The sequence below is a fragment of the Clarias gariepinus genome, chromosome 3 (genome assembly GCF_024256425.1).
Source record: "Clarias gariepinus isolate MV-2021 ecotype Netherlands chromosome 3, CGAR_prim_01v2, whole genome shotgun sequence".
NCBI lineage: Eukaryota > Metazoa > Chordata > Actinopteri > Siluriformes > Clariidae > Clarias > Clarias gariepinus.
Genome location: NC_071102.1, coordinates 5,045,245 through 5,072,515, shown reverse-complemented (window position 1 = coordinate 5,072,515; position 27,271 = coordinate 5,045,245). Strand labels below are relative to the sequence as shown.

The following is a 27,271-nucleotide window of genomic DNA, read 5'->3' as shown; positions in this document are numbered from 1 at the left end:
GTTTCTCTTATTATAGAGGGATAAAAGTTTTTGCTGTGCCAGTTTCCAGAGTTTTGAAAGCAGACTCAAGGTGCTAATGACTTGTAATATTCCCCGACCATAACAACTGACTGCACACTCGCACCCGTTTTTCTGCTATAGCATCTTTTTTTTTGTTTGGTTTACCTTTAATGCTGGAAAGTAATTGTTTACAACCCGAAGCACTTCAGGAAGTGGAAGAAAGTGAAAGTATTTTTTTGTTATTATTATAATGCTAATAAGCCCACACACAGTGTTGTGTAGCTGCATCAGTTTTGCAGAGGTGCGATAATCCAGTGTGTGTGTCACCAAGGAATCCAGTAGAGATATAGTGTGTATGTGTTAGAAAGAGAGAGAAAATAGTTTTTTTTTTAGAGCACGCAGCGGTTAGCGCGCAGACAGAGAGGGAGAGGGATAGACGTGGATCCGGGCGCCAGATTGTTAAGTAGTGCGGAAGAGGAACCAGTGGAGCATGCAGCTGACGGCATGTCTGAGCCCACATGCCAACCACACACACACACACACGCGCACACACCCCATCTTATTTCATACAGACGTATTCAGAAAAGCCGAGGCACAAACACAATGAGATTTCACACCCATTGTTCATTTTAGTGGCGCTTCCGAGGTTTTTTTTAAAGCTGAAACAAATACAGTGCAGAAACAATACAAACAGGCTTTAATCCACCTCAATTTGAAAGAGGGAGAGAGAGAAGAAATCGTATTAATTAGAGGTTTGAGCTTAACTAGCATTTAATCCAAATATAACTTCCTTTTTCTCCTCCATCTTTGATAAATCTCGCCTTATTAGTTGCACGAATTCAGTCGCTTCCGTGATTGGTTAGATACCTAACTCTGTATGATACGGCGAGCCAATTAGGGCTCCTTCCTCATCCAGAGACCCGTTAAATTTAAAGTGGGAGAGAATCGTTTGGACGAAGAGTTTACTGATCAGGAATGAAAGCTAAATTTCGCTCAACATTATCTAATGTTACTCCCATGTTGGGCAAAAAGAAAAAAAATTTGCAGAAAGAATTTATTTCAATGATCAGATCAATTGTTTACTTGGCGAATATTTACCTGTTGATCCGATCATCAAAGCCCCCTCTCATTTATTCTGATCAGGCTGGATCGGGTCCGAGCGAGGTGTTTACTGATTGAGGTGTTATTCATATTATACCCATCTAGTGATTCCACGTACTTGTAGCGCTCATAGTTGAAAATGTTTCTAAAACTTTTCATTCTAAGGTGTTTCATTAGTTCTCTTTATTTTTTCCTTTCATGCCTAATGTTCACACTAATTATAGGGAACTATTGGATATAAATCAATAAACTTAATAAAATAAACTCTGGAAGAAACTCATATTCATAAAATTATAAAATAAACCGGGGCGACAGATACTCCCATATTTGTCGTTTCTATAGCAGTTACTTAAGGGGTCGGGCTGGCAGTTGTCATTCAAACACTGCATGCAATTTGGGAACACCAATTGGCCTAATCGGCAAGTCTTTGGACTGTGGGTGGACGCACACAGACCCGTGGCGGGAATCAAACCCAGACCCTGCTAACAGATAGTGCTAACAAACAATCCACTGTGCCGTCCTAGTCACCTAACGGAGGTTTTACGTTTAAGCTACACAATGACCTTTGAATCATTTAAGCATTAAAACAAAAAAACAAACATCTAACGAGAGAGAAAATGAGGTTGCTGCTGAGATCGTTACATCAATTACAAATGTTTAAATTGTGTCTTTAGGCACCGTGCAAAACACTTTATCACGTGTAATTTAATTGAATATATATACTATAATCTTAAGACTTTTGCACAGTACTGTACACGCTACATAAATTAGATTTTTTTTTCCTCCTTAGAATTTTTACTATTTTAATATAAAAAAAAAAAGTACTGTATAAATCCTGTTTTAAAATATACTTATTTTTATGTCTATTTAATATAGAAGTATTTTAAACCTTTTTAGAATAAATAAGCATTTAGCATTTTACGAAAGTACAAGTGTACACGACATGACTTTTAAGTCGTCTAAAGAATTCTCTCTCTCTCTCTCTCTCTCTCTCTCTCTCTCTCTCAGGCGTAACTGTATCTTGGCTGATGAGATGGGTTTGGGGAAAACCATCCAGTCGATCACGTTCCTGGACGAGATCCACTCGACGGGGATCAAGGGGCCGTTCCTGATCATCGCACCGCTCTCCACGATCGCCAACTGGGAGCGCGAGTTCCGCACGTGGACCCACCTCAACGTCATCGTCTATCACGGCAGCGCGCTCAGCCGTCAGATGCTGCAGCAATATGAGATGTACTTCCGAGACGCTCAGGTCGGTAAACACACACACACACACACACACACTTCTCATTGTACAGATGCGAGAGTCATAGTGATGCGACACTGACAGGAAGATTGTACACTCGGGAACGTTATCCACTTTATAATGTGTCCTCTTGGGTGTTTATAATGAGTGTTTGTGTGTGTATAATGAAGAGAGTGAAGTCTTGGTTCTTTAGATTGTTGGAGCTCAGAGGGGATTTGTCCACCCGTAGCTTAAAGTTTACACACATACACACAGACAGAGGCTAAATAAACATGTACCTTATATACTCGAGACATTTGATTTGCCTTTATGCGTTTATTTAATGTGTAGGTGTAAGAAATATCAAGCAAAAATATGACTACATAACCTTTTTCTTTTCTACTATACAACATTTCCAGGAAAAATTTCTTTAAAGAAATTTTTCTTTCTGATTCTCATAGATAAAAAATGTGGACATTCATTGTCCTGTAATTGACACTAAATATATTGTGTACAATAACATTTTTAAGAATATATATATATTTTGAAAAAATGTTTCTCTATCTTTTTGGCCTTTTATGACTTTTCTCATGTTTCATGTTTTTTCTTACACTTTTCTTTTCTGTTTCTTGTTTTTCTCTTTCTCTCACATTCGCTCCCTCTTTCTCCATTTTCTTTCCTTCTCCTGTTTATTTTTCTCCTTTCTGTTGTCTATCACTTGTCTTTTGTCTCGTCTTTCTGTAACTTCCTTTTTGTTCCTCATTTATCTCTTCACTCTAACCCTTTTTCTCTCATGTTTCTCATATTCTCTCTATTTTTCTTATCTCGCTCTCTCTCACTTGTACGTTTACTTATATTTATGTCTTATTCGTTTCTGTCTCTCCTGTTGCCATTCTATATCTTTTTTTTATTTCTTTTATGTTTCTAATACTCTCTCTCTTTTTGTGTCTCATGTCTCTCTCTGTCTCATGTCTCTCCCTACTGTTTGCCATTCTATTTTTCTCTCTCTTTCTCATTCAGGGCCGTGTGGTGAGAGGTCTATACCGGTTTCAGGCGGTTATCACAACGTTCGAGATGATTTTAGGAGGCTGCCCCGAGCTCAACGCCATCGAGTGGCGCTGCGTGATCATCGACGAGGCTCATCGGCTGAAAAACAAGAACTGCAAGTTGCTGGAGGGCTTTAAACTCATGCGCCTGGTACAGAGATGACAACACGCGCGCGCACATACGCATAAACACAGTTTTGACATTTTGCGCTGTTTGTTTTCCATCGCTGATGTGCTGCGTTTTGACCTTCAGGAGCATAAAGTGTTGTTGACTGGGACGCCGCTGCAGAACACCGTGGAGGAACTGTTCAGTCTTCTGCACTTCTTAGAGCCCACACGCTTCCCTGCTGAAAGTACCTTCATGCAGGAGTTTGGAGACCTCAAGACAGAGGAACAGGTTGGTGATGGGGACTGTATGGGGGGGGTGGATGGATAAATAATTAATAGGAAGTGTGTGGCTGGGTGAAGGTGTGTGTGTATGGGTGTGTGTTGGTGGGTGGTTGGGTGAAGTGGGGGGGTGTGTGGTTGGGTGAAGTGGGGTGGGTGTGTTTGTTTGGGTGAAGTGGGGTGGGTGTGTTTGTTTGGGTGAAGTGGGGTGGGTGTGTTTGTTTGGGTGCAGTGGGGGGGGGGGTGTGTGTGTTTGGGTGATGTGGGGTGGGTGTGTGTGTTTGGGTGAAGTGGGGTGGGTGTGTGTGTTTGGGTGAAGTGGGGTGGGTGTGTGTGTTTGGGTGAAGTGGGGTGGGTGTGTGTGTTTGGGTGAAGTGGGGTGGGTGTGTGTGGGTGTGTTTGGGTGAAGTGGGGTGGGTGTGTTTGGGTGAAGTGTGTGTGGGTGTGTTTGGTTGAAGTGGGGTGGGTGTGTGTGGGTGTGTTTGGGTGAAGTGGGGTGGGTGTGTGTGGGTGTGTTTGGGTGAAGTGGGGTGGGTGTGTGTGGGTGTGTTTGGGTGAAGTGTGTGTGTAAGTGTGTGTGTAAGTGTGTGTGTAAGTGTGTGTGTAAGTGTGTGTGAAGTGTGTGTGTGAAGTGTGTGTGTGAAGTGTGTGTGTGAAGTGTGTGTGTGAAGTGTGTGGGTGAAGTGTGTGTGTGTGTGGGTGAAGTGGGTGAAGTGTGTGGGTGAAGTGTGTGTGTGTGTGGGTGAAGTGGGTGATGTGTGTGTGTGTGTGTGTGAAGTGTGTGTGTGTGTGAAGTGTGTGAAGTGTGTGAAGTGTGTGAAGTGTGTGAAGTGTGTGTGTGTGTGTGAAGTGTGTGTGTGTGTGTGTGTGTGTGTGGGTGTAGTGTGTGTGTGTGGGTGAAGTGTGTGTGTGTGGGTGAAGTGTGTGTGTGTGGGTGAAGTGTGTGTGTGTGGGTGAAGTGTGTGTGTGTGGGTGAAGTGTGTGTGTGTGTGGGTGATGTGTGTGTGTGTGTGTGGGTGAAGTGTGTGTGTGTGTGTGGGTGAAGTGTGTGTGTGTGTGTGGGTGAAGTGTGTGTGTGTGTGTGGGTGAAGTGTGTGTGTGTGTGTGGGTGAAGTGTGTGTGTGTGTGTGGGTGAAGTGTGTGTGTGTGTGGGTGAAGTGTGTGTGTGTGTGTGTGTGTGGGTGAAGTGTGTGTGTGTGGGTGAAGTGTGTGTGTGTGTGTGGGTGAAGTGTGTGTGTGTGTGTGTGTGTGGGTGAAGTGTGTGTGGGTGTGTTTGGGTGAAGTGTGTGTGGGTGTGTTTGGGTGAAGTGTGTGTGGGTGTGTTTGGGTGAAGTGTGTGTGGGTAAATAATTAATGGTGTGTGTGAGATGATGGGTGGTTAAAAGGGTTTGGGTGTGTGTGTGTGTGTCTGAGGGTGGGTGGTTGGGTGAGTGGATAAGCGACAGGGGTGTTTGTGAAGGGGTTTGACAGACAAGTGTTATACGTTACGTGTGTGTGTGTAGGTCCAGAAGCTGCAGGGCATACTGAAGCCAATGATGCTCCGCCGCCTGAAGGAGGACGTCGAGAAGAAGCTGGCTCCTAAAGAAGAGACGATTATCGAGGTGGAGCTCACCAACATCCAGAAGAAGTACTACCGTGCCATTTTAGAGAAGAACTTCTCCTTCCTGGCCAAAGGAGCCGGCCAAGCCAACGTCCCCAACCTGGTGAACACCATGATGGAGCTGAGGAAGTGCTGCAATCACCCCTACCTCATCAAGGGTGAGTCACGTCCCACGTGTGTCAGATACGAATAATTAACCCACTAGTGTCCTGACATCATTAAAACGTCTCTCTCTCTCCGACGTTAGGCGCAGAGGAGAAGATCCTGGAGGATTTCCGTGAGGTTTGCAGCCCCTCAGCCCTGGACTTCCACCTGCAGGCCATGGTGCAGTCCGCTGGAAAACTCGTCCTCATTGACAAGCTGCTTCCTAAAATGAAGGCCGGCGGCCACAAAGTGCTCATCTTCTCTCAGATGGTGCGCTGCCTCGACATCCTCGAAGACTACCTCATCCAGAGACGGTGCGTTTTAGGTCGTTTCTTTACAGAACCTCGGTCGTGCGGAAAGTATAAAAGAGCGCCTCCTGGTGGATGTATTTTAGAACCGCAGGTGTTTAAAGTGAGTGGTTTTGAGGGAAGAATCATTTGCAGCATTAGGAATAGATATCATGTGTGTGTGTCTTTGCCTAGAGAGTCGATTGGCAGGTGTAGCAATGGTTCAGTTGGAGGGTACAGACACCCAGGAGAGCTCACGTCAGACGTGGAAAAATGCCTGGAGCACTGAGCAGACTGAAGTAGGTCAGAGGGAGGAAGAGAGAAAGCTGGGGGCAGAGAAATGGATTTTTTTTCCTTAAAAATTCACTCTTAGAAATCAAGTTACAGGAATGATATAAAAAAAAAAAAAAGAACAGGATAAGTATATATAGTTTTAGGAACTTGATAGCTTTGTCTAGGTGTCTACATGTTGTGTATTTCTGAACTGTTATTTTATTTTATTTAATTTTGTTTCACTGCTCAATCCAGCCGTAAAATGAATTTCTTTTATTTTTTATTTTTTTAAAACCTCATCCAAGTACTTTGAGTCTCATTATTTAAATGCATCCAGTAATAATCTGTCGATTCGTCCGAGCTTTAATTCCCCCCGCTTCTTCACTGACAGAACGCGTGAAGTCCAGCTCTGCGTTATTTATAACCCTACTCGTTTCTCACTTATTGATTAATTCAATTCAAGCGCAAGATTAATAATTTATAGACCCAGAAATATAACTTTATAAACTATAAAGCCAAAAGTATGTGCACCTCTGTCGTTCATACTGCTGTATGTGTGTAGGACTTTCCAGTTCACCTTTATTCACCCTTTACCGTTGTTATAAGCTCCACCCTTCTGAAAAGGCTTTTTCGATGGATTTTGGAGCATGACTGTGAGGATTTGTGTTTATTCATATTCAGGAGTGCTCCTGAGCTCTGGTACTGGTGTCGGGTTTCAGGAGGCTCCAGTTCCAGTTGATCCTGTCAAGTTCTTCCACTGCATGAGACTGGATTTGTGCACAGGAGCATTGTCATACTGGAATACATGTTTTTTTTATTTATTTATTTTTATTATTGCCCTCATATTTTCAGTAAAAGGAAATTGTAACGCTGCATCACACAAAGACAGAAGTTTAAAATTGGTTTGTCTCATGCGTTCCGAAACAGTAGTGATGACAAAAAACAGAAATGTAAAGTGCCCCTATGAGACAAAAAAACACAGGTCATTTGAGCAAACGTATCCACAACTGTCCAAGGTGAGGGCATGAACTGAGAGCCCAGTATGACGGAGCAACCGGAGTCTTTTTACATTTACATACAGCCCTGCAAATGAAGAGTCACTAAAGATTGAGTAAAGATTGTTTTCCATACAAATACAAGGAAATACAAATACAATGCCATTAAAGTCCAAACTGTCCACATGTTTAACGTAGTTACTGAAAATTGACAAATATTATAGAAATTATGAACTGGTCATTTTTTATAGGCTTACAATAACTGTCTATAATGATCTGAATCAAACTTAAAATGACCTCAGCTTGAAGACCAGAGAGGGGAAAATAATTGTCCACAAACCTTTGGCCATGTGTAGATTATGGGGGAAAAAAAAGGTTGCACTTGCTTATCCATGCTTTACTTACATCTTGGATTTTTACTTTTAAATAAAAAAGTTTTCTTTTTTTTTTTAAATAAAGTTTTCCTTCCTTTTGTGTAAGTAAGTCTCACACTTCTCGAGTTTCTCAGCTGCTGAAATTCAAATAAATCTTAAAACTAAAGTTTAGTCTTTCTATTATGTTTAGAGGCAAATACTAAGAAAGAAATGCAAATAAAAAAAAGAAAAAACTCCTAATCTTCTGTCCTGTGTGTGTGTGTGTATGTATGTAGATACCTCTACGAGCGGATAGACGGGCGCGTGCGCGGAAACCTTCGCCAGGCTGCGATAGACCGTTTCAGCAAGCCCGACTCGGACCGCTTCGTCTTCCTGCTGTGCACGAGAGCTGGGGGCCTGGGCATAAACCTCACTGCTGCTGATACCTGCATCATCTTTGACTCGGACTGGAATCCTCAAAATGACCTGCAGGTACTCATGCGCACGCACACACACACACACACACACACACACACACACACACACACACACATAGACAGACAGAGAGAGACGCACACACAAGCAAAGATTTAATTTAGTAATCTAACACCAAGGAAGTCATCAGTGCCAGCTTTGCATGAGTAACAAAAATATTTGTGGGTTTTAAAGGTTGTCCCTGACTTACGAACGTTTGAGTAAGGATAAGGAATTTTTGCATGAAATAGAATGTGCATATGAATGCACAGAAGTAGCTCACATGTATTGTACAATAAATAGACACTGCGGTGCACCAGATATCAATATTTACAATTCTATACAATATTTTCAGTGTGTAAGAGAATGTGTAAAATGTTTAAAGTCCGGTAGAAAAAGTGGGAGAAATGAGTCGACCTCACCGGTTTTAATGAATCAGTCCGGGAGCATGATGTTAGAAAATAACTGTCCTGATTGTCAATAATCCTAATTTCAGGAAAATCCTCAACAAAACAAAGTTTACAAAAAAACAGCTCTGAGACAAAAGGGCCTCCGGGATTCCCCTCGGATTTAAAGGCCCAAAGACAGCACTGTACATTTTACTCACAAATTAGGCATGGTTATGGTTTTTGGCCACATAATGACAGTGTTGGGAAATGGGACAGAGACTTGGTTAAATGGATTGGTATGCTTTAGTATATTTGTGTCAAAGGCATGTAAGACTTTGTCAGACTTAGGAACAAATCGGACTTACAAACGTGCCAACGGAACATAACATGTTCGTAAGTCGGGGACTACCTGTATTTAAATATCTACTGCAGTCTAGTGACCTACCTGAGAATTATTTTTTTATAAAAGTAAACAGTGTTAATGTTGCATTTCGGTTGCTTATTTATTACCTTAATTTGTTTGTTCATTCGTTAATTTCTAAAAAAAAAATTTAGGCCCAGGCTCGATGCCACAGAATTGGCCAGAACAAGGCGGTGAAGGTGTACCGGCTCATCACGCGAAACTCGTATGAGCGGGAGATGTTCGACAGAGCCAGTCTCAAACTGGGATTGGACAAAGCTGTGCTGCAGAGCATGAGTGGGCGAGACAACAGCCTCGGAGGAGGAGGGGTAAGGAGTCAAAATCTATTTCACCCTACGTCAGTTCTTATGTCGCGGTCAGACATCAGATCACATGGTACATTGACCAGGGACAGACTGTTCGTCCAAAAATAACTCGACATGAAGGTTAAATAGCTCTCACGTTAGCGTCTACAACTCACTTATTCTAACTTCCCGCTTCCTTTCTGTCCTGTAGACGATCCAGCAGCAGCTTTCTAAGAAAGAGATCGAGGACCTGTTGAGGCGCGGTGCATACGGGGCACTCATGGACGAAGAGGACGAAGGCGCCAAGTTCTGCGAGGAAGACATCGACCAGATCCTGCAACGCAGAACTAAAACCATCACAATCGAGTCGGAGGGACGGGGGTCCACTTTCGCCAAGGTTTATTTTTTGTCTTACAACTTTAGATCTACTTTGTAATTAGTTTCCGTTAAGCACTATTAATCAGAGGCAGTACATTAAATGGGGAGATGTTTTTCACGTTTGGTTGGAGGCAGGTGCGAATTTCTCACACTATTTATAAGACAGACAGGATGGAAAACGCCTACTAGCGTACGTCAATATATTATGTTAAAAAAAAAAAACAGTTCATAGTGGTATGATTTTAATGCTGATGATAAGAGTATTATTATTTCTGCTTTTGTTATAATGAATGTCGAGTATTTATCATTATGGTCAAAGCATGACAAAAGATTATTATATATTATGTAGCTCAACACTACGCAGTTGTTTCTACTGAACCTTTCAAACACCACGGAAACGGGGTTTTCTTTTTAATGGACGTGCAACAGCTCTGTTTAATCCACTCGCTGAACTCGGGCAACTCGTTTAAGCCCGAAGGAGCGATCCAAGAGGAGTTGAATCAAAGTTCATCCTCTTTTGAATAGCAAAGCGAAGCACACTGTGAAGTTTTTATAAAGAGATCTGCTTTCAGTTTTGTTTTTGCCGAGTTCATACAGGTGATATTTCATCAGGAATGTTTATACGCTCAGCGAGTTCAGAGAATCTCTTCATTCTTTTGAAAAAGTCGAGCACGGCAGAGGAAGTGATTATACTTAATTTGAGAAGTGGCTTTGACCATGTTCGTCCGGTCCACTGAGAAAAACTTCCCACGACTTTTGCAAGAGTTGACAGTCTTTTATTAGAGTCTTTAAAATCAGTACATTTCTGCATTGTTCAATACGTTGATCGTTACTTATTTATTCGTTTATTTATTTATGTGTAATAATTTTTTTCCCAATTTTCCCAGGCCAGTTTTGTAGCCTCTGGGAATCGCACAGACATTTCACTGGACGATCCCAACTTCTGGGATAAATGGGCAAAGAAGGCCGAGATCGATCTGGACACCGTCAACGGCAGAGTGAGTGCAGACCGGTGGAGAAAATCAGGCATCGCTTCAAACAAACGGAAAAAAAAAACTGGCTTGATATCAAATGATATTACATATGTTGAAGGTTTCTGGAAAATAGTCTAATGTATCTTAATTTTTCATAAGAGGATATTATTTTTATTTTAGATTATTATTAAATGTGAATGGAGTTTTTAGACACATGCTCTCATTTCAAACCTAAGTAGACAAGTTGTTCTTTCTACAAATTAATGCTTAAAATAAATAAAGGTACCTGATAGCATGTATAAAACTTAAATTGAATAAAAAATATACAGTATATAAACACTATAAAGGTTTTTTTGGTTAATCACGTTCTGAATTAAAAACAAAGAAAAAAATTTTACTGTATAAAATAATTTTTCTTAATTTAAAGTCAATACTTGAAGACGTGAAATGTAAACTCTTGCTTGTCAATTAATACTTTTTTTTTCTGCGTGAAATAAAATAGCTACCAAGAAATTGTGTTGTACGAACTATGACTTCTGCCGTCTACAATTTACCGTTTTATTTTTGTTTTTGTTTCATTTCTCTCTCTTTTTTCCCCTCTCTGACCAACAGAACAGCCTCGTGATCGACACGCCAAGAGTAAGAAAGCAGACGCGGCCTTTCAGCGCCACTAAGGACGAACTGGCCGAACTGTCAGAAGGCGAGAGCAGCGGAGACGACAAGCCCAAACTGAGACGGCCGCACGACCGCCTCAACAGCTACGGACGCACAGAGTGCTTTAGGGTAGAGAAGAACCTCTTAGTTTATGGGTGAGTGTGTGTTTTTTTTGTTTTTATATGTTCTTCGAGAACATATACACCTTGTGTTAAGTCAAGATAAAAAGAAGTTATTGTAGAGAAATCAACAAACCTTATAAAGGCATTTATTTTGAAATTTAGGGAGTAACTATAGATTAACTTTTTTTTCTTTAGGAAGTAAAAATAAAGCTAAGTTCAATGAATGTCAGAGGTTGACACATCGTACAATGACACGTTTAATGCTCTAGTTAGTAAAAGTTGTGGCACGAAACCTTGTTAAAGTGGTAACGGTGCCTCTGCGTGTTCAGGTGGGGCCGCTGGAGGGACATCCTGCAGCACGGCCGTTTTAAGAAGCAGCTGGCCGAGAGAGACGTGGAGTGGATCTGCAGAGCGCTGCTCGCCTACTGCTTAGTGCACTACAGAGGCGACGACAAGATCAAGAGCTTCATGTGGGACCTAATCGCTCCGACAGAAGACGGCAGAGCCAAAGAACTCCAGAACCACTTAGGTACCAACAACTCTTCATGCTTCTGCACATGGAGAAAATTAAAAGGGAAAGAGCAAACGATTAACCATGTGGTTTTGTTGCCCCTTCAGGACTTTCTACACCGGTTCCTCGGGGCAGGAAGGGGAAGAAGATGAAGACTCAGTCCAGCGGGTTTGACATTCAGAAAGCCGAGTGGCTCAGGAAGCACAACCCGGAGCACATGCTGTCTGACGACGGATACAAAAAGCATCTTAAGCATCACTGTAACAAGTAAGTTTTTTTTTTTTTTTTTTTTTTTAAGCAAAAATGCTTAATTTTTATGGGGTTAAACTGTAATGTTCAAATGTTAGTGTTCTCTGTAATTAACGTAAACACACAGCCATGTAGGTGTCAGAGCACGTGTGTGCGTTAGAAGTATGAATGTTTAAACCCACATAGTGAAGGTTTTGTTTGTGAGAGTTAAAACTAGGTTTTAGAGCTTTATGCTGCCACCTAGTGGTTGATTAAAATTCTAATTACACAATAATACTCAGTTTTACATGCTGTGAAATGCTTGTACAGCCACCCATGACCTAATTTTTTTTAAGCGTATTTAAATAATAAAATATGTAATAAAAACATAAAAAGTATATTAAAAAAATTAAATGTTCCAATAAAAAATATAAATTAAATAAGAATATAATAAAAACAATACAAATATAGAAAACATTTAGCTGTAAAATTTAATGTTTACAATAAAAACTCAAACTGGATTTAAATAAGAACAGCAACATCTAATCATGAACAGAACCATGTGCAAAGTTCCAGGGGTGCAAAATGTAGACCATGTGCAAATATGCAACGTGATGAGTGGTATTTTGAGGTATTTTAGAATAACACCGTGTCTTTATTACACTAATTTGATATGAGATCAGAAGCAATAATAAGCTGTAGTCTTGATGAGCGTACAGAAAAAAATGAAATAAAATGACTCTTGGCCTTTCTAATGTATTAATATATTTGTGTATGTGACCTAATGTGTGTGAAATAATTTAATTCATTTTTTTTATTTCATTTTTTTGTCTTGAGTATGTTTTTAAACAATATATAGACAATAAATCATAAATTATATTAGAGATGGGAATCACCAGGGACATTACTACATTACACGATACATTACTATCGCAATACCCAGGTGCCGATTAAATTTTATTTGCGATTCTGTAAATATCATATATTTATATATAATGTATATATTTAAAAAATTTACTCAATCTTCCTGTAACACATGACATCATAGATGAACAGCCCCGTATTATCACCTTAAATATACAAAAAGTTTATGAATTTAAAATTAATCCTAAAAATTAATTTAGGATTAGATTTTGGAATCGATGTGGCGATTAATACCAGACGGTGCAAAAGCCCCCTGTTTTCTTTTTTTCCATGATCCCCTCATTACTTCATATTAAAATGTTTTAGATTAAAGTAAAGAAATGGGAGCGAATGTTTGAAATGAAATGACTCTTGGCCTTTCTGGACTTCTGTACACAAATGTATTAATATATTTGTGTGTGTGTCCTCATGTGTGTAAAATGATTTGAATATCATGATAAGGAGATCAGCACTATATAGAATAAACTGGCTCACATTTCTCATTTATTACTGTGACAGGCTGCAAAGTACCTAAAAATATCATTTTAAAATCGGTTGTTTATGTAACATCTTCAGTAGCAGCCTCATTTTCCCTCTTATCTGTTCCAACCGCTTAGCATTCAGCATCAGCAGTATACTAATCATCAACCTGATCATCTGTCATCATCTGCACCCAAAAAAAAAAAAAGGATCCTTTTGTTTAAACTAAAATTTGTTTAAACTGAAAATCAGCGACCAAAAAAATAATAATAAGTGTTTGAGAAAACCTGGAGATGCTATTCTTCAAGACTACATTAAATATACAAGACCAGTCTGGCTCTTTGGACATAAAATATAAAGCAGATGCACACAAAGCGTAGGCATATAGTTTCAATTTTGCTTCTAAATTCATCTTAAAAGGTGTGTGTCAGAGATTCGGTTTTCCCCCAACCCCACCCTATTGGCTCTGTCACAGTAAGGCTTAGAAAGTATTCTTTTGTTTATTTTCGGACACACACACACACACACGTATATTAGCTCTGCTTACGTCTGAGTTTTCCCTCAGGGCTGGAATGCAACTAATGTCAGACTCTGCAGTTTTGTGTGTTTTTGTGCTTATCAGTAGGTCTAGACTCCACATGCACATGACACTACTTGATCCGGATCAGTCGAGTGGTGTTGATTTTATCTCTGACTGTTGCACAATATAAATCAGAGTTTTATAACATGTTTATATACAGTAAGTACAGCGGGGACTTGTATGGAGGTCAGTAATGCAAGTTTAGTTTTTATGGTAGAAGTCGACAGTGTTCAGAACTTGGTACCAGGTTAATTGCAAGACAAATGGATTAAGTTTCTGAAAAAAGGAAGTTATAGACAGTCCGCCGTGGTTAAATGAGGAGTTTAACACTTGAGTATGGGTTGCTATTAGCAAATCAAGTACCTGTAGTGCAGTAACAGTAAGTGTACACAACGCCACAACTCGTAATTTTCCTCTAACAGCACGTTTCACTCCCATGTGTTTCATTTCCCACATGTAATGTAAATCTATTATATTGCAAATTGATGAATTGAAATTCTCATTTTTGTGTTCCTCTCTCTTTCGTTTCTTGCGTGTGTGTAGGGTGTTGTTGAGGGTGCGAATGCTGTACTATCTGAAACAGGAGCTGATTGGTTCTCAGTGTCAAAAAGTTCTGGATGGAGTCGATGCGAGGTGAGTCATGAGAGCCCTTTCACCTTGACTCTGCAAAACACACACACACACTTCCTGCTCCTTCAGTACCATCAAATGCCTCACTTTTCGGTACCAAATTTTTATAACTAATATGAAGTTTAATGACCGTTCCCGATTCAAAAGAAAACAAAGAAATAAAGTGAACTAGTTAATTGTTATGGAACCGTCAACTTTAGTTTATTAACATTAGTTCATTAGAATTTTCAGCTTTAAAGGCAGACTGCCATTGCCATTTTAATGTGTGTGTGAGAACTTTGAACTCGCTCTTGTGATGTGTGTACTTGCACAACACTTCTGTTAACAAACGACTGTGATGTGGTATTTATTTATTTATTTGTCTGTGGTAAAACTGCTTTGAGTGGGCGGGGAAGAGGATTTGAGGTTACGGAAACATTCAACTGTTTTAAATAGGTTTATGTTTTTATGGTGTGAAAAAGTTTACTCTCAGCCAAAAATAAAACTAAAGATTTGTACTGCATTTGTCATGTTTTTCTCAAGTTTGTTACAACAGATCTTAGCTAATCATATTAAAAATATGTATGGTTATCTCTCAGGAACCAGCATAGAAGTCAAGATACTTTATAAAGAAATTTTTTAACAATTTTTTAACAAAAGCCTTGTTTACATACGTAAAAATTTTTGGAAGTTTTTTTTTTTTTTTTTTTTTTTTGGTGTACGTACGCATTCGCTAATTTTATTGGCATCCAAGAATGCTTGCGTTGTTGGGTGTCCATTGGTCAGGGTTTCAGGGACGCCATCTGCTGTCCATCAACCAAAACTACAGCTTTTTAACACAAGTCTGACATTTACATCACAGTTCTAGTCAAAGATTTTTTTTTGTAAGGAAACTACCAAGATTAGAATAACTAACTTGCTTTTAATTACACTTAAGTTTCATGAAAAACATAAAAATTTTGTGTAAGATTTGGTGACTTAAAACTCATTTGTTGACTAAAACAATCTTTTTCTCCCTATATACCTGTTCTTCCTCCTGCAGCAGGGTTTTTATATCTCTGTAGTGACACCAGCCAACATGACTAAGCTACTATTTAAATGTCAGATTAGCTTTAAGCCTCTTCTTAATAAAAACGCATCTCGTCCTAGCCCCTAACCATCTGCTTTGCTTTGCTCTTACAGCGAGATAGACATCTGGGTTCCTGAGCCGGATCATTCAGAGCTTCCTGTTATGTGGTGGGACATGGTCGCAGACAAGTGTCTACTGATAGGAGTCTTCAAGCATGGTAAGGATATACACGCTCACACACTTAGTCATACACTTTAGGAAGAGATCGCAAAGGATTTCTCCCATGTCGATTATTAACGGTTATTAATTATGGCATTAAAATACGTGGGTGAGGTTTTTTTAAGCACGTTATAAAAACGAGCTTAGATCAAGTCACGTCCATATCAGTGGAGCCGTAAACAAGCAGAATTTTTGCTACCATTCCGAACATGAACCTTCATGAATTCCACGAACGACTGCTCCACTCTCCTTGCGTAACGGTTTGATGTGCAGTCGACAACTTCAATGAGATCGGCTTGTACTTTTTCGAGGAAGGCGGTACGAAAGTAATTGTGTGCATGGAGACATTTCTGCACCTCAAATCGGACGATTTGAATACACGTGTGATTTCACCAGGACAGAACCGCTGCTCACACAGCACTGTGGTCGCTCGGGAGTGTTGAGGGAATTGTGTTTTCTGAATGTTCGATCTCTTTAAGGGGACATGAGACATAAGGATGGCCGGCACGGTCACCAGATTTAAGCCCATGTGGCTTTCAAACATTGTCTTCGATCTCTGGAGGATTTGAAGGAACGGATGAAAAGCAAATCGAGCTTAGTTTATTATTATTTTTAATACGCCTTTAAAATGTTCAAGATCTTTATTCCCCACTCTGTGTTATTAACACACGTACACGACTTCGTGAAAGTCTTACGCTCTCACGTCTTTACCTCCCTGAATTTCAGCGGGTTCTTCATGTGCATTTGTGATTAAATTAAATCCTGACTAATCAGCACATGTGTTTTGCAGGTTATGAGAAGTACAACACTATTCGGGCAGATCCCGCTCTGTGCTTCTTAGAGCGGGTCGGCCGGCCGGACGAGAAGGCCATCGCTGCTGAACAGAGAGCAAACGACTTTATGGACGGGTGAGACACACATGCACAGTACAGGGCTATTACGATTATGATTTAAAAATAAAGGGAATGGTTAGTATTCGTATGGATGTGACTTTTTTTTCTTTTTCTTTTTTTTTTGCTTCTGCAGGGATGGTGATGATCCAGAGTACAAGCCTGCTCCTACTTTACTTAAAGATGATATGGAGGTAAGGCAATTGCGTAAAAAAAAGTAATAAATTTGTAATCGAAAGACTGTAATTGACTCTGCATGGTAATAAAAATGCATTTCTCCTGTAGGATGATGCGTCCTCTCCTGGCGATCTGATCATAACAGATACGGGAGGAGGTATGAGAACGTCCACGCTACAGCTCGCACCCATATTACTTTTTCTTTCTTTTTTTTTTTTTTTTTTTTTGCTGTGTTGTACTTAAACAGCTTAACAACTGGTAGGAAAGTGTTTCCCAAATCAGTTTTTAGAGAAAGCCTACAAATGTTCCTGTTTCTGGACCCACCAGACATTACAGAACTCCTGAATCACTGGTAGTTTTGACATTTTGGACAGAGTGCAGTGCAGGGTGCAGAATGTGCATCACTGGGCCACTGCTGGGTTTTTTTTTTTTTTTTTTTTTTTTTTAACAAACCATCAGGGTTTTTTTAGGACTTCTGGAACACTAATATGGAAATGACTTATTGTGTATTTTTGGAGATTCGGAAATTGTAATTGTAGTTAGAAATATACACCCAACCACATGAAGTGAAGTGTGTTTAAAGCACTAACACATAGCATTTATGACTTATGTTTGTATGTGTGTGTGTGTAGAAGGCGGGTCCATGCTGGACGTCGGAGGCAGTTCCTTGGGCGTCGCAACGGGAGCGTACTGGCCGTCTTCGTCCGCCTTAACGGCTCGGCTGCGGCGCCTGATCACTGCTTCACAACGCTTCACCAAGAGCAGACAGATCCTTCAGATCCACCAGACGCAGCAAACCATGACCCCTGACATTTGCCCCATGCCCCCCATGCTTACAGAAGCCATCAATCCCAAAATTGCTGCCAAGATCGAGCGGCAACAAAGGTGAGTCTCGCACGCAACGCAAGTAAACATTTTAGAGACCGGATACAGTCACGCCTGTACATAGTCCTTCAGATCAGCTGATGATGACTTTGTCTCTTTCTTACAGGTGGACCAGGAGAGAGGAGGCAGATTTCTACCGCGTGGTGTCCACGTTCGGCGTCGTGTTCGATCCGGAACTGGCCCGCTTCGACTGGACCAAATTCAGAGCCATGGCTCGGCTGCACAAGAAGACAGATGAGAGTCTCCACAAATACCTCTGCGCTTTCACTGCCATGTGCAGGCGGGTCTGCCGCCTACCACCGAGGGAGGGCGGTGAGTCTGACACACACACACACACACACACACACACACACACACACCTCTCTGTGAGTTAACGGTTTAATTCTGGGTGAAGTGTGATGTAACCCTCTGAGATCTGGACTCCACTGTGATTGGTGGCTTTACTTTACACTATATTTGTTTGTCGCTATGAATGTCTAAATATTATAGATGAAATTTATAGATTTTTATAATAAACCGTATATAAATATATACGCCGTTTGCGTCGCCCCTTGTTTCAGATACAGATGATCCGACGCTCTCCATCCAGCCGATCACAGAAGAGCGCGCCTCGCGTACGCTGTATCGAGTTGAGTTGCTGCGGCAGATTCGGGAACAGGTTCTGCGCCACCCTCAGCTCTTCGAGCGCCTGGCGCTGTGCCAGGCCAGCTCAGATCTGCCCGTGTGGTGGGAGACAGGCACTCACGACCGCGATTTGCTGATCGGCGCGGCCAAGCACGGAGTGAGCCGGACTGACTACCACATCCTCCGAGACCCCGAGCTCAGCTTTATGGCGGCCCAGAGAAACTACAGCCAAAACAAGGGAGCGCCGGCACAAAGCCAAGCCCAAAACCCGGCCCTGCTGCTCGGACAGACGCGCACCCCGACCCCGTTATTAGCACAGAGCCAGACTCCTGGGGCTTCACCTTTACCACTAACTAACTCCATCCCTAGGGAGGTTACGCCCAAGGAGGAGGGAGAGGACGAGGCAGGGGCACAGAGCTGGCCTTCCCTCAGGCCTCCCACACCTACAGGAGAAGGGCCGAAAGAAGGAGACAACGAAAGGCAGATGGAGGCAGCCAGGACGAAGCCGCTCGCGCCCAACCCCGAGAGTCGGAAGCAGAAGAAACTGAGCAAGAGAAGTCGCAAAGAGGCGAGGAGGAGGTCCGGGTCAGACACGGATTCGGACGCGTCTTCCTCAAGCTCCTCATCCAGCTCGTCGTCCAGATCCTCGTCTTCGTCCTCGTCCTCATCGCGGTCAGGGTCCAGTTCCTCGTCCTCGTCGTCTTCCTGCTCTTCCGGTTCATCGTCTTCGTCATCGTCGTCCTCATCTTCTGAAGAGAGCGATGGAGAAGAGGCTTCAAAGAACAGTAAATATACACACTATATATGAAGAATTGTTTTAAAACCGTACTGTAATCCAAACTCTGAAGCAGAGGAAACATCATACAAAGTTCTCTGGAATGGTTTTCCAGATCAAATCTTATGGAATACGTTCTGCTGTAATGATTTTATTTCATTTAATTTTTTTTATCGTTGTGTGTTTGTGTGAAGCTGCAGCGGTGCCCGGCGTTAAAGGCTTTGACGAGGACAGCATAGCATCCCATAGCACTACACATGATGACATGCAGGACAGTCACGTGACCAACGGTGTCGCTAACCTCTCCCACCCCTTCCATGGTGGAGGCTACATGCTCGCCGCTTCCTACTGGCCAAAGGTAAAAAAAAAAATAACATGCACTTCAACGAAGGTGGGTTTAATGTAAGAATCGGCACCAGTCAGTCATTCTTGTGTTTATTTATCTCGCCTTACAGGACCGTGTTATGATAAACCGACTGGACAGTATTTGTCAGGCGGTGTTGAAGGGAAAGTGGCCCGGGGCTCGGCGTGCGTATGAGGGAAGTGCTGCAGTGTCTTCGTTCTATACCACTAAGCTCATGGACCACGCTGCCAATCTGGCAGATGACCCCGCAGCCTCTCCTCAGGGTTCAAAGGTGAAGAAGCATGATGCAGACAGAGAAAAGGAGTTCTCAGTCAAAATAAATGACGTATGTTCTTTTAAGTTCTCCCCCACCCCTTGCTGAAAAAACAGAAAAAAAGAAAAGCCAAGCTGCAGTGGCTGTTGCAGTACTTGGCGCGCTTCTGCTAAAGTTTTTATTAATTTAAATATTATGGTTTCATTTAATTTTTTTACCACCCTTTTTGCTTCTGTTTATTTATTTTAATTTAACCCGCACCTTCTGGTGGATTTGCTTTTTTTTTCTAATTGCAGTTTGAGCTTAGCCTGCTAATAATCCAACATTTTTTTGTAAATATATATGTTTTAAAAAATTTAAATCTGACCTCCAATATCTATTACAACCTTTAGCAGGAAGGCAGTCTGAAACTGACTTTCCAGAAGCAGGGATTGCCACTGAAGCGCCCTCTAGATGGAGAGGAGGGACCTCTGGCCCAGCAGCAGTATCTGGCTAGACTGCAGGAACTACAGAGTGCGTCTGATAGCAGCCTGACTGACTACACTAAAACACAGAACAGTTATCCACAAGGTAAACCCCTTTGTCACCACAGCACACACCCCACACCACATTTATAAAAACAAGTCATAAAGTCATGTTTTCTGTGCAGCCCTGAGTGGACAAATGCGACTGAATGGAATGGTCAATGATCAGCCAGTGATGAAGAAGAGGAGAGGGAGAAGGAAGAATGTAGAAGGGATGGATCATCTGTTCATGAACAAGAACAGACCTACTGTGATGGTGGATCAGGTATGCGGAATGTGTGATTTTTTTTAATTTATTTATTTTTTTATTTTTTTAGCAATCTATAAAGGTCTAACAACAGGAAGTGGGATAATGTAATACATGTAGTCCCTGACTTACAAACATTTCGGACTTAAGAACAAATCAGACTTACAAACGTGCTCCCGGAACAAAACCTGTTTGTAAGTCGTGGACTGCTTGTATCTCTCTTTTTTTTTTTTTTTTTTTTTTTTTAACTTTTAAAAATTGCTCACTGTAAAAATTGTATGGAAATTTAGATGCTCAAATGGTTCCTTTATTTACAGGTCCCTCAAGGATGGAGCAGGATCACAACCCCTGCTTCAACCCCCGGCACCTCTAAGGCTGTTGGACCGGTGGACACCGAGACCCGAGTCCCTGTCATAAACGTGAAAGATGGAACACGGCTTGCCGGGGATGACGCTCCCAAAAGGAAGGATCTAGATCAGTGGCTGAAGGAGCACCCAGGCTTCGTGGCAGATGTTGGAGACTTCATTCCGGTAATAAACAGAACATGCTTTCTTGGATGTCCATGTGGTAAATGTCCAAAATCTAGTTTTCTTGGTTGTTGGAGTTATATACGGCATATTACATGATTTCAGCTGCAGAGATAATCATGTAATAAAGTAAAGCATGGTTTTTAAAATCATTTTGTCTGTGTAGTGTACATCAGGAGAAATGGGGTTTTAACTTGTTTATTAACTTTATTAAAGCGTCAACATCAGCACAGTGATGTAATTCACGAGCTGTCTTTTAACGAACAGCGATATGTGTTTTCTTTTTATTCTTAAGCCGTATAAGAAGTGGGAATAATTTACATGTTCGGGATGAGCGTTAAAGCCCGTCTGTTTACCGATTGTGGTTTGTTTGTACAGGGGCTGAACAAGATCCAGTTTCAGGACGGACGGCCGAAGCAGAAGAGACATCGCTGTAGAAATCCTAATAAGATTGATGTCAACAGCCTGACAGGAGAGGAAAGAGTCCAAATCATTAACAGGAGGAACGCTCGCAAGGTTTAAAACGCTCCCAATGTTCACAGTGCTAGCATTTTTATATTTTTCTGACATTTTTATCATATAATTCTAAGTCACGCCAGCTTTATTTTACTTGTACGCATAATTACAGCGATGACATGATCAGCGTCTTTTTTTCTTTTGACCCTTAACAAATACAGCTGACTAACTCCTTTCCATTCTTCCAGGGCAAAATTCCAAGCATATCTTTTTGATAAAATCGCGTCCGATGTTTAAAATGTATAAACTCGTGAGATGATGAAACGATGATTTGTTTTAGAGCCTAGTAACAAAGTGTTGTCAAGACACTGTACAACATTATTGCCGCATGAATCCACTTACACTAGTTTGGTTAAACTACAGTATGAATATGATACCTGTTTGGGTTTTAGTAACGAATCCCAACTGAAAGAAAGTTCTGAGAGAGTTTAGCCCAGGTAGCGCGAGCAAAGATATAGTTATGTACAAGATGTAGTGCTGTACTCGAGTGCCATTTCAAAGGACAGGCAAAAAGTGTAGTCACTTAAAAAGTAAATTATCAGTGTGAATCATCATGACGTGCAAATCTGGTTTGACCAGAAAAATCTAAATTGAACAATTTAATGACCTGTAGGCCCAGCAGACTATAACACTTTTAGCTGCGTTGTGTGGATTTTTTTTTATATTTATTTTTATTTAACATCAGTTTGTATCAGATCATGTCTTTCCTTTGTGTACAGATCGGTGGTGCGTTTGCTCCTCCTTTGAAGGATTTGAGTCGATTCCTCCAGGAAAATCCAGAGTATGGAATTCCGCCTGAATGGGCAGATGTTGTCAAACAGTCGGTAAGAGATTCCGTTTTAAGTGCTATCAAATTGAAATAAAAAATTACAAAACCCCAAAATTTAGTCTGGTCACTTTTTTGTTTAGTGATTGTTATAGTCAGTTATATATATTTTTTTATATAGTTATATATATATTTTTTTCTTTTTTTTCTTTTTTTTAGTGAAAAAAAAAAAGTTGAATGTTGTTACAAGATTAGGCTTTTAATCATTATGGCATTTTCAGCATGTTACCTTTTCATCTTCTTTGCATTTTATAATCAAACCACACGTTCTCGTTTTGTCCAGGGCTACCTCCCGGAGAGCATGTTTGACCGCATCCTTACAGGTCCTATTGTACCGGAGGAGGTGAGCAGACGAGGTCGTCGGCCCAAAAACGCTCTGGCCAAAGTGACTAACACCGCTAATGCTAACGCCAGCGCGGCTCTCGGCGTCGGTCCCCTACTAAGCAACGGGCTCATCTCCGGCCTGGACATGAACAGCCTGCAGGCCCTGCAGAGCCTTCAGAGCTTCCAGCTGACCGCAGGACTCATGGGCCTCCAGACTGACCCTGCCAACATGGCTGCCATGCTTCCCATGATGCTCTCGGGAATGGCCGGCCTGCCCAACCTGCTTGGGATGAGCAATCTGCTGGGAAAACAGGAAGCTGCCTCTGGCGAGGATTCAGGGAAGAAAAGCGGCGGGGAAGCGGCGGCTCAGACCTCAGAGATCCAGTCGGAGAGGACAGAAAGTCCAAGCTCGACAAGTGCTTCAGCCTCAGGCCAAGCGTTGGCCCTCAACCCCCTGCTGCTCTCCAGCATGCTTTACCCAGGGATGCTTCTCAACCCAGGCCTTAACATGCCTGTGGCCAATCAGGCACAAGCTACAAGTCCTCAGCCCGGCCCTCCAGCTCAGGCCGCCTCCTCCTCCGACGCCACACACAAAAGCTCAGGCTGCTCGGAGAAGGACGCGGAGGACGAAGGGGAGGAGCCTGAAGAGCAGAAGGACATCAGTGGTCCAGAGGGCTCGGGGAAGGCGGAGTCGTCTTCCTCAGACGCAGAAGGCTCGTCTTCGTCTTCGTCATCAGAGGACTCTGATTCCACTGACGAAGACTGAGCCTTTATATATATTCTATAAATAAATATAAATACATATATATTTATATTACATCTCTTAGAAATGTACACATGTAAACACGTATATATAAGAGCACTTACAAAATGATTTAGGTTTGTGTTTTTTTTTTTTTTTCCCGTGTAAATATGAGAACGAAAGTGTTGTGTAATAAAGATGGCAGGGGAGGGGCTTGGGGGATAAAAAAAAAAAATGACGGAACTCCACAAATGCTGAAATGAGATTTCGGTGTTTGTTTAGGTACAGCGTTTGTTTGATTAAAAAAAAAAAAAAAAAACGAAAAGACATTTTGCATGTCCGGGAAGTTTAGTAGTTTTTTTGTTTGTTTGTTTTTTGGGGGGTGAACTTGTATTGCACAGTGATGTACAATTGCAGAAGACAAGAATTCAAAACGAAAATCATTGGCATTACTGTATGAGTTATATTGGGATTTAATTTTATTAAAAACAAAGAAGAAAAACCAGGACGTTATCGCTCAAGCCGAGCTGTATAATTAATATATTTTGTGTGGAAGAAACAGAACTTGACTATTTTTTTGTTTGTTTGTTTGTTTTTTTCTTCTTTCTGGTAAATAATTTTGCAGGATCATACGACATCTGAATTTCAGACAGTCCGGTTCTTTATAACTTCAGCAATAACACAGGCAGCTAACGAATGTCACTGAAGCTGTAGATAACGCAGTCACCGTGCTCCACTCTCCATTCTTCCCTCATCCTTCTTTCCTTCCTACTTTTTTTTTTCCTTTTACGTTTCAAACTTTTACAAACAATAGTATTTCTGTCTTATACATAGCGTTTCTTGTTTGTACTCTGTGTTCCCACTTTTTTTTTCTCTTTTTTTTTTTGGTATCTCTTTCCATAAAAATACAACCAAAATCCATAATTTAAAAGTTGGATCATGAAATGGACCAGGATATTATCAGTATAAGTGTAATGCTATTACAGTACTTGTCAGGTGATGTAGATGTAAGGATTGTCTAAGGCTGCGTTTCTGAAGGAAATGAAATCTAGTTGTGTGTGCGTGTGTTCTCATACCAAATGTCATTCCGTAATAAACTGGAATAACGCTGGTAAAATGAATCAAGTGTTCCTGGAAAGGCTTTTGTGGGAAAGCAAACAAACATAAAAAAGACAAAAACATGCGAGTATGTGCTGCGTCATGTTGTAGTACTACAGGGCTCGAACCTACAATGCCTATTTTAGAGTGTGTGTGTGTGTGTGGGAGCAACATATAGGCCCCTTGTTTTTCCTCTAAATCAGCTGGCTTCCTTTAGCATGTGTTTGTGTGTCTCTCTCTCTCTCTCTCTACACGCATCCATTAATCCTCCTGCTAATTTGTGGCATGTGCTGCTTTTATGTTGCGTCGTCTTTCATAACCACGATGCTCCTTTATGATGGTCCTGCTTTCCAGAACATTTAAAGTATTGGTATAATGTTTGTAGGTATAAATAAATTTTAAAAAGGCAAGTTAAGGTATTTAAAGCAGTCTTTAAAGCTAATAATCACGTTGTTGGTGTGTATAAACATCTCGTCGTCGGTGCATGGGGAAAAAACTCTAGAGAATCTAGAGTCGCATTCTTTTCGAGAATTTAAACTAAGATGGTGTTAATATGCTGAAGCGCAGTTCCTCGGGTCCTGAGGTTGAGAATCAGGTCAGAAATGCAGCATTTGTGTGTGTATGTATGTGTGTTATGGGGTGTGTAAAAGCATCATCTCAGCTTTCTGTTGTTCGAATCTCCAGTCGTCGATCCGTGCATGGAACCGTGCATTAAATACTGAATCGTGCGCTATTTAAAAAAAAAAAAAAAAAAAACAGCACGCATTTCCTCCAGGATCGATTGAGGAAAAGTGCTTCAGGTCGTCACATTCGTAGCATAACACCTCCACGAAGGAGTTTCCAGTGCCAGTGCCAGTTTTATTATTCATCGCTAATAATGACATTATGTACGATGATATGTTTAACGAGCAGTATAGTAAACTCCAGGGTTGTACGTTGGTTTGTTTTTGTTTTGCTTTGTTTTTCTTTTCACTCGACTCCTGAAGAAACCTCAGCTGTTAAGCTCCAACGTTTGAACTGAACACTTTAATAAAAAACATCACTGTTTCAAATCTTTTTTTTCCCGCACTTTCCAGTCTCATCAGTGTATCCGCAAGTGCTGACTGACTTTTTTAAACTGCCCTTTTTTGAAAAGTGCTCTTACACCGTACCTCTGAATCTGCCCCTCAGACACGAGGGCAGGAACGCGTTCGCATTTCCGTACTTCTTAAAATAGCAATGTTTTTTTTTTTTTTCAATATTATAAATATCATCCTGATTTTTATTATTATTATAATAATTAATATTCATGGTATCAAATGTGTCTAAATTATTTGCTCCTGAGCACATTCTGTACTTCCCAACTTGTTAACATCTGTCTTTGCTCATGTTATATAATAATTACACAACAATAATAACGATTTCAAATCCTTTTCTTTATTTCACTTTTGTGAAGAAGTGTGTGTAAAACTACATCCTGTTTAAAAAAAAAAAAAAATCCCATGAAAAAAAATTATCTTGTGAATATATCTCCAAGACCGACAGCTGGCCAATTTATTATTATTATTATTATTTTTACTTATTTTTATGTTTTAAAAGTTAGGTTTTTTCCCCACCTCCTGTTAATCCATCAGATATTACCATTTAATGACTATGGTGTTGATTTACATATCCAATCCTGCACCACTGACCCTGACCAGATCACTTCCTTCCCAACATGCAACTTGCAAGCAGAATAAAAAAACAACGCATATACACTACTGTAAAGCTGTTTTATTTTATTATTATTATTATTATTTCCAACTATGAGAAATAGATGTTGAAATGACGAATAGAAAATGGCCTTTCTGTGTTTTTTTTTTTTTTTTCCTTAGTTATTTTATGCTCTTGATAGGCGATACTACAAATCATTCTTGTTTTTGTTGGATTTTGTTCTTTGGACAGTTGCAATATTTGCAAAAGTTGTGCTCTTGTGTTAGATGCAAAAAAAAAAAAAAAAAAACGGAAAAAACACACTTCATGTAGTGGAGATTACATGTCTTAAGAAGTGATTTCTAATTTATTGAATTACTTTCTATGAAGTCTCTATAGAGAAAAAAATTGAGGTTTAATTATTTTTATTAAACGTATTCTAACTATCCATGATGTCTGTCGGTTACTCTTGTATTTTATTTAATTTTTTGATTTTCGTGTATGATCATGACAAGGTTAGCTTTTTTCCCCCCTATCTGAAAGTTACATGCTGAAAGATAAAATCAAATTAAAATGGGTTATAACAGAAAAACTTTTTTCTTTTTTTTCCCCCCAATTTTGATTGGTTGAGAAATGATTCTTCAGGTTGCTAGATCTGGAGTTTTTCATTAAATCAGATAAAGGTTTACTAATTCTTTTGGTTGGTTTGCCGATACGGCAAATCATCCGTTCGTGGTCTGTTAACGAATTTGGTAGCAAAGCCGCCAAAAAGCAAATGTATAGCGCACATAATATACTGTATATTGCTATATATTAGCAATTCTTTGTTGTATTAATATGCAATTTAAAACAGTTCGGAGTTTACAGCTCTAGGTTAAGTGTACCACATCTTGACTAACTGTTTGCAGCTGTGTATAATTATTATTTATTATTATTATTTATTATTAGTAGTAGCACATTCCATTTTATAATTCTAAAATTATGGCCCCTCATAATTTTGAGTTCAGTACAAGGTTTACATACTTTAAGTTAATATACTTAAGTTTTTTATTAAGTATATTATATAAAGTGATTAAATAATATATAATGTGAGTTAAATGAAGTATCGTATAAATTGAATAA

The 27,271-nt window shown here is 40.4% G+C and overlaps 1 protein-coding gene across 9 annotated transcripts in view; it reads left to right on the top strand.

Annotated features, from left to right (window-relative positions):
- Window positions 1–26,741, top strand: part of chd9 (chromodomain helicase DNA binding protein 9) — a 100,914-nt gene extending 74,173 nt beyond the window's left edge. For 4 of the 9 annotated variants that reach the window (XM_053493383.1, XM_053493381.1, XM_053493389.1 and 1 more), the window contains 28 exons: window positions 2,110–2,353; window positions 3,347–3,523; window positions 3,626–3,769; window positions 5,262–5,517; window positions 5,607–5,817; window positions 7,708–7,903; window positions 8,830–9,003; window positions 9,191–9,376; window positions 10,245–10,355; window positions 10,944–11,140; window positions 11,437–11,636; window positions 11,726–11,885; window positions 14,353–14,442; window positions 15,601–15,704; window positions 16,497–16,614; window positions 16,733–16,790; window positions 16,882–16,930; window positions 17,406–17,658; window positions 17,765–17,970; window positions 18,219–19,067; window positions 19,252–19,415; window positions 19,513–19,746; window positions 20,067–20,244; window positions 20,324–20,463; window positions 20,763–20,975; window positions 21,351–21,488; window positions 22,208–22,312; window positions 22,598–26,741. In XM_053493383.1, coding sequence (XP_053349358.1) covers window positions 2,110–2,353; window positions 3,347–3,523; window positions 3,626–3,769; window positions 5,262–5,517; window positions 5,607–5,817; window positions 7,708–7,903; window positions 8,830–9,003; window positions 9,191–9,376; window positions 10,245–10,355; window positions 10,944–11,140; window positions 11,437–11,636; window positions 11,726–11,885; window positions 14,353–14,442; window positions 15,601–15,704; window positions 16,497–16,614; window positions 16,733–16,790; window positions 16,882–16,930; window positions 17,406–17,658; window positions 17,765–17,970; window positions 18,219–19,067; window positions 19,252–19,415; window positions 19,513–19,746; window positions 20,067–20,244; window positions 20,324–20,463; window positions 20,763–20,975; window positions 21,351–21,488; window positions 22,208–22,312; window positions 22,598–23,404 — 5,962 coding nt within the window. In that variant the 3' untranslated portion in view covers window positions 23,405–26,741. The remainder of the gene's footprint in view (window positions 1–2,109; window positions 2,354–3,346; window positions 3,524–3,625; window positions 3,770–5,261; window positions 5,518–5,606; window positions 5,818–7,707; window positions 7,904–8,829; window positions 9,004–9,190; window positions 9,377–10,244; window positions 10,356–10,943; window positions 11,141–11,436; window positions 11,637–11,725; window positions 11,886–14,352; window positions 14,443–15,600; window positions 15,705–16,496; window positions 16,615–16,732; window positions 16,791–16,881; window positions 16,931–17,405; window positions 17,659–17,764; window positions 17,971–18,218; window positions 19,068–19,251; window positions 19,416–19,512; window positions 19,747–20,066; window positions 20,245–20,323; window positions 20,464–20,762; window positions 20,976–21,350; window positions 21,489–22,207; window positions 22,313–22,597) is intronic. The other 5 variants (XM_053493385.1, XM_053493384.1, XM_053493387.1 and 2 more) reach the window with 5 other exon arrangements.
- The last annotated feature ends 530 nt before the right edge of the window (window positions 26,742–27,271 follow it).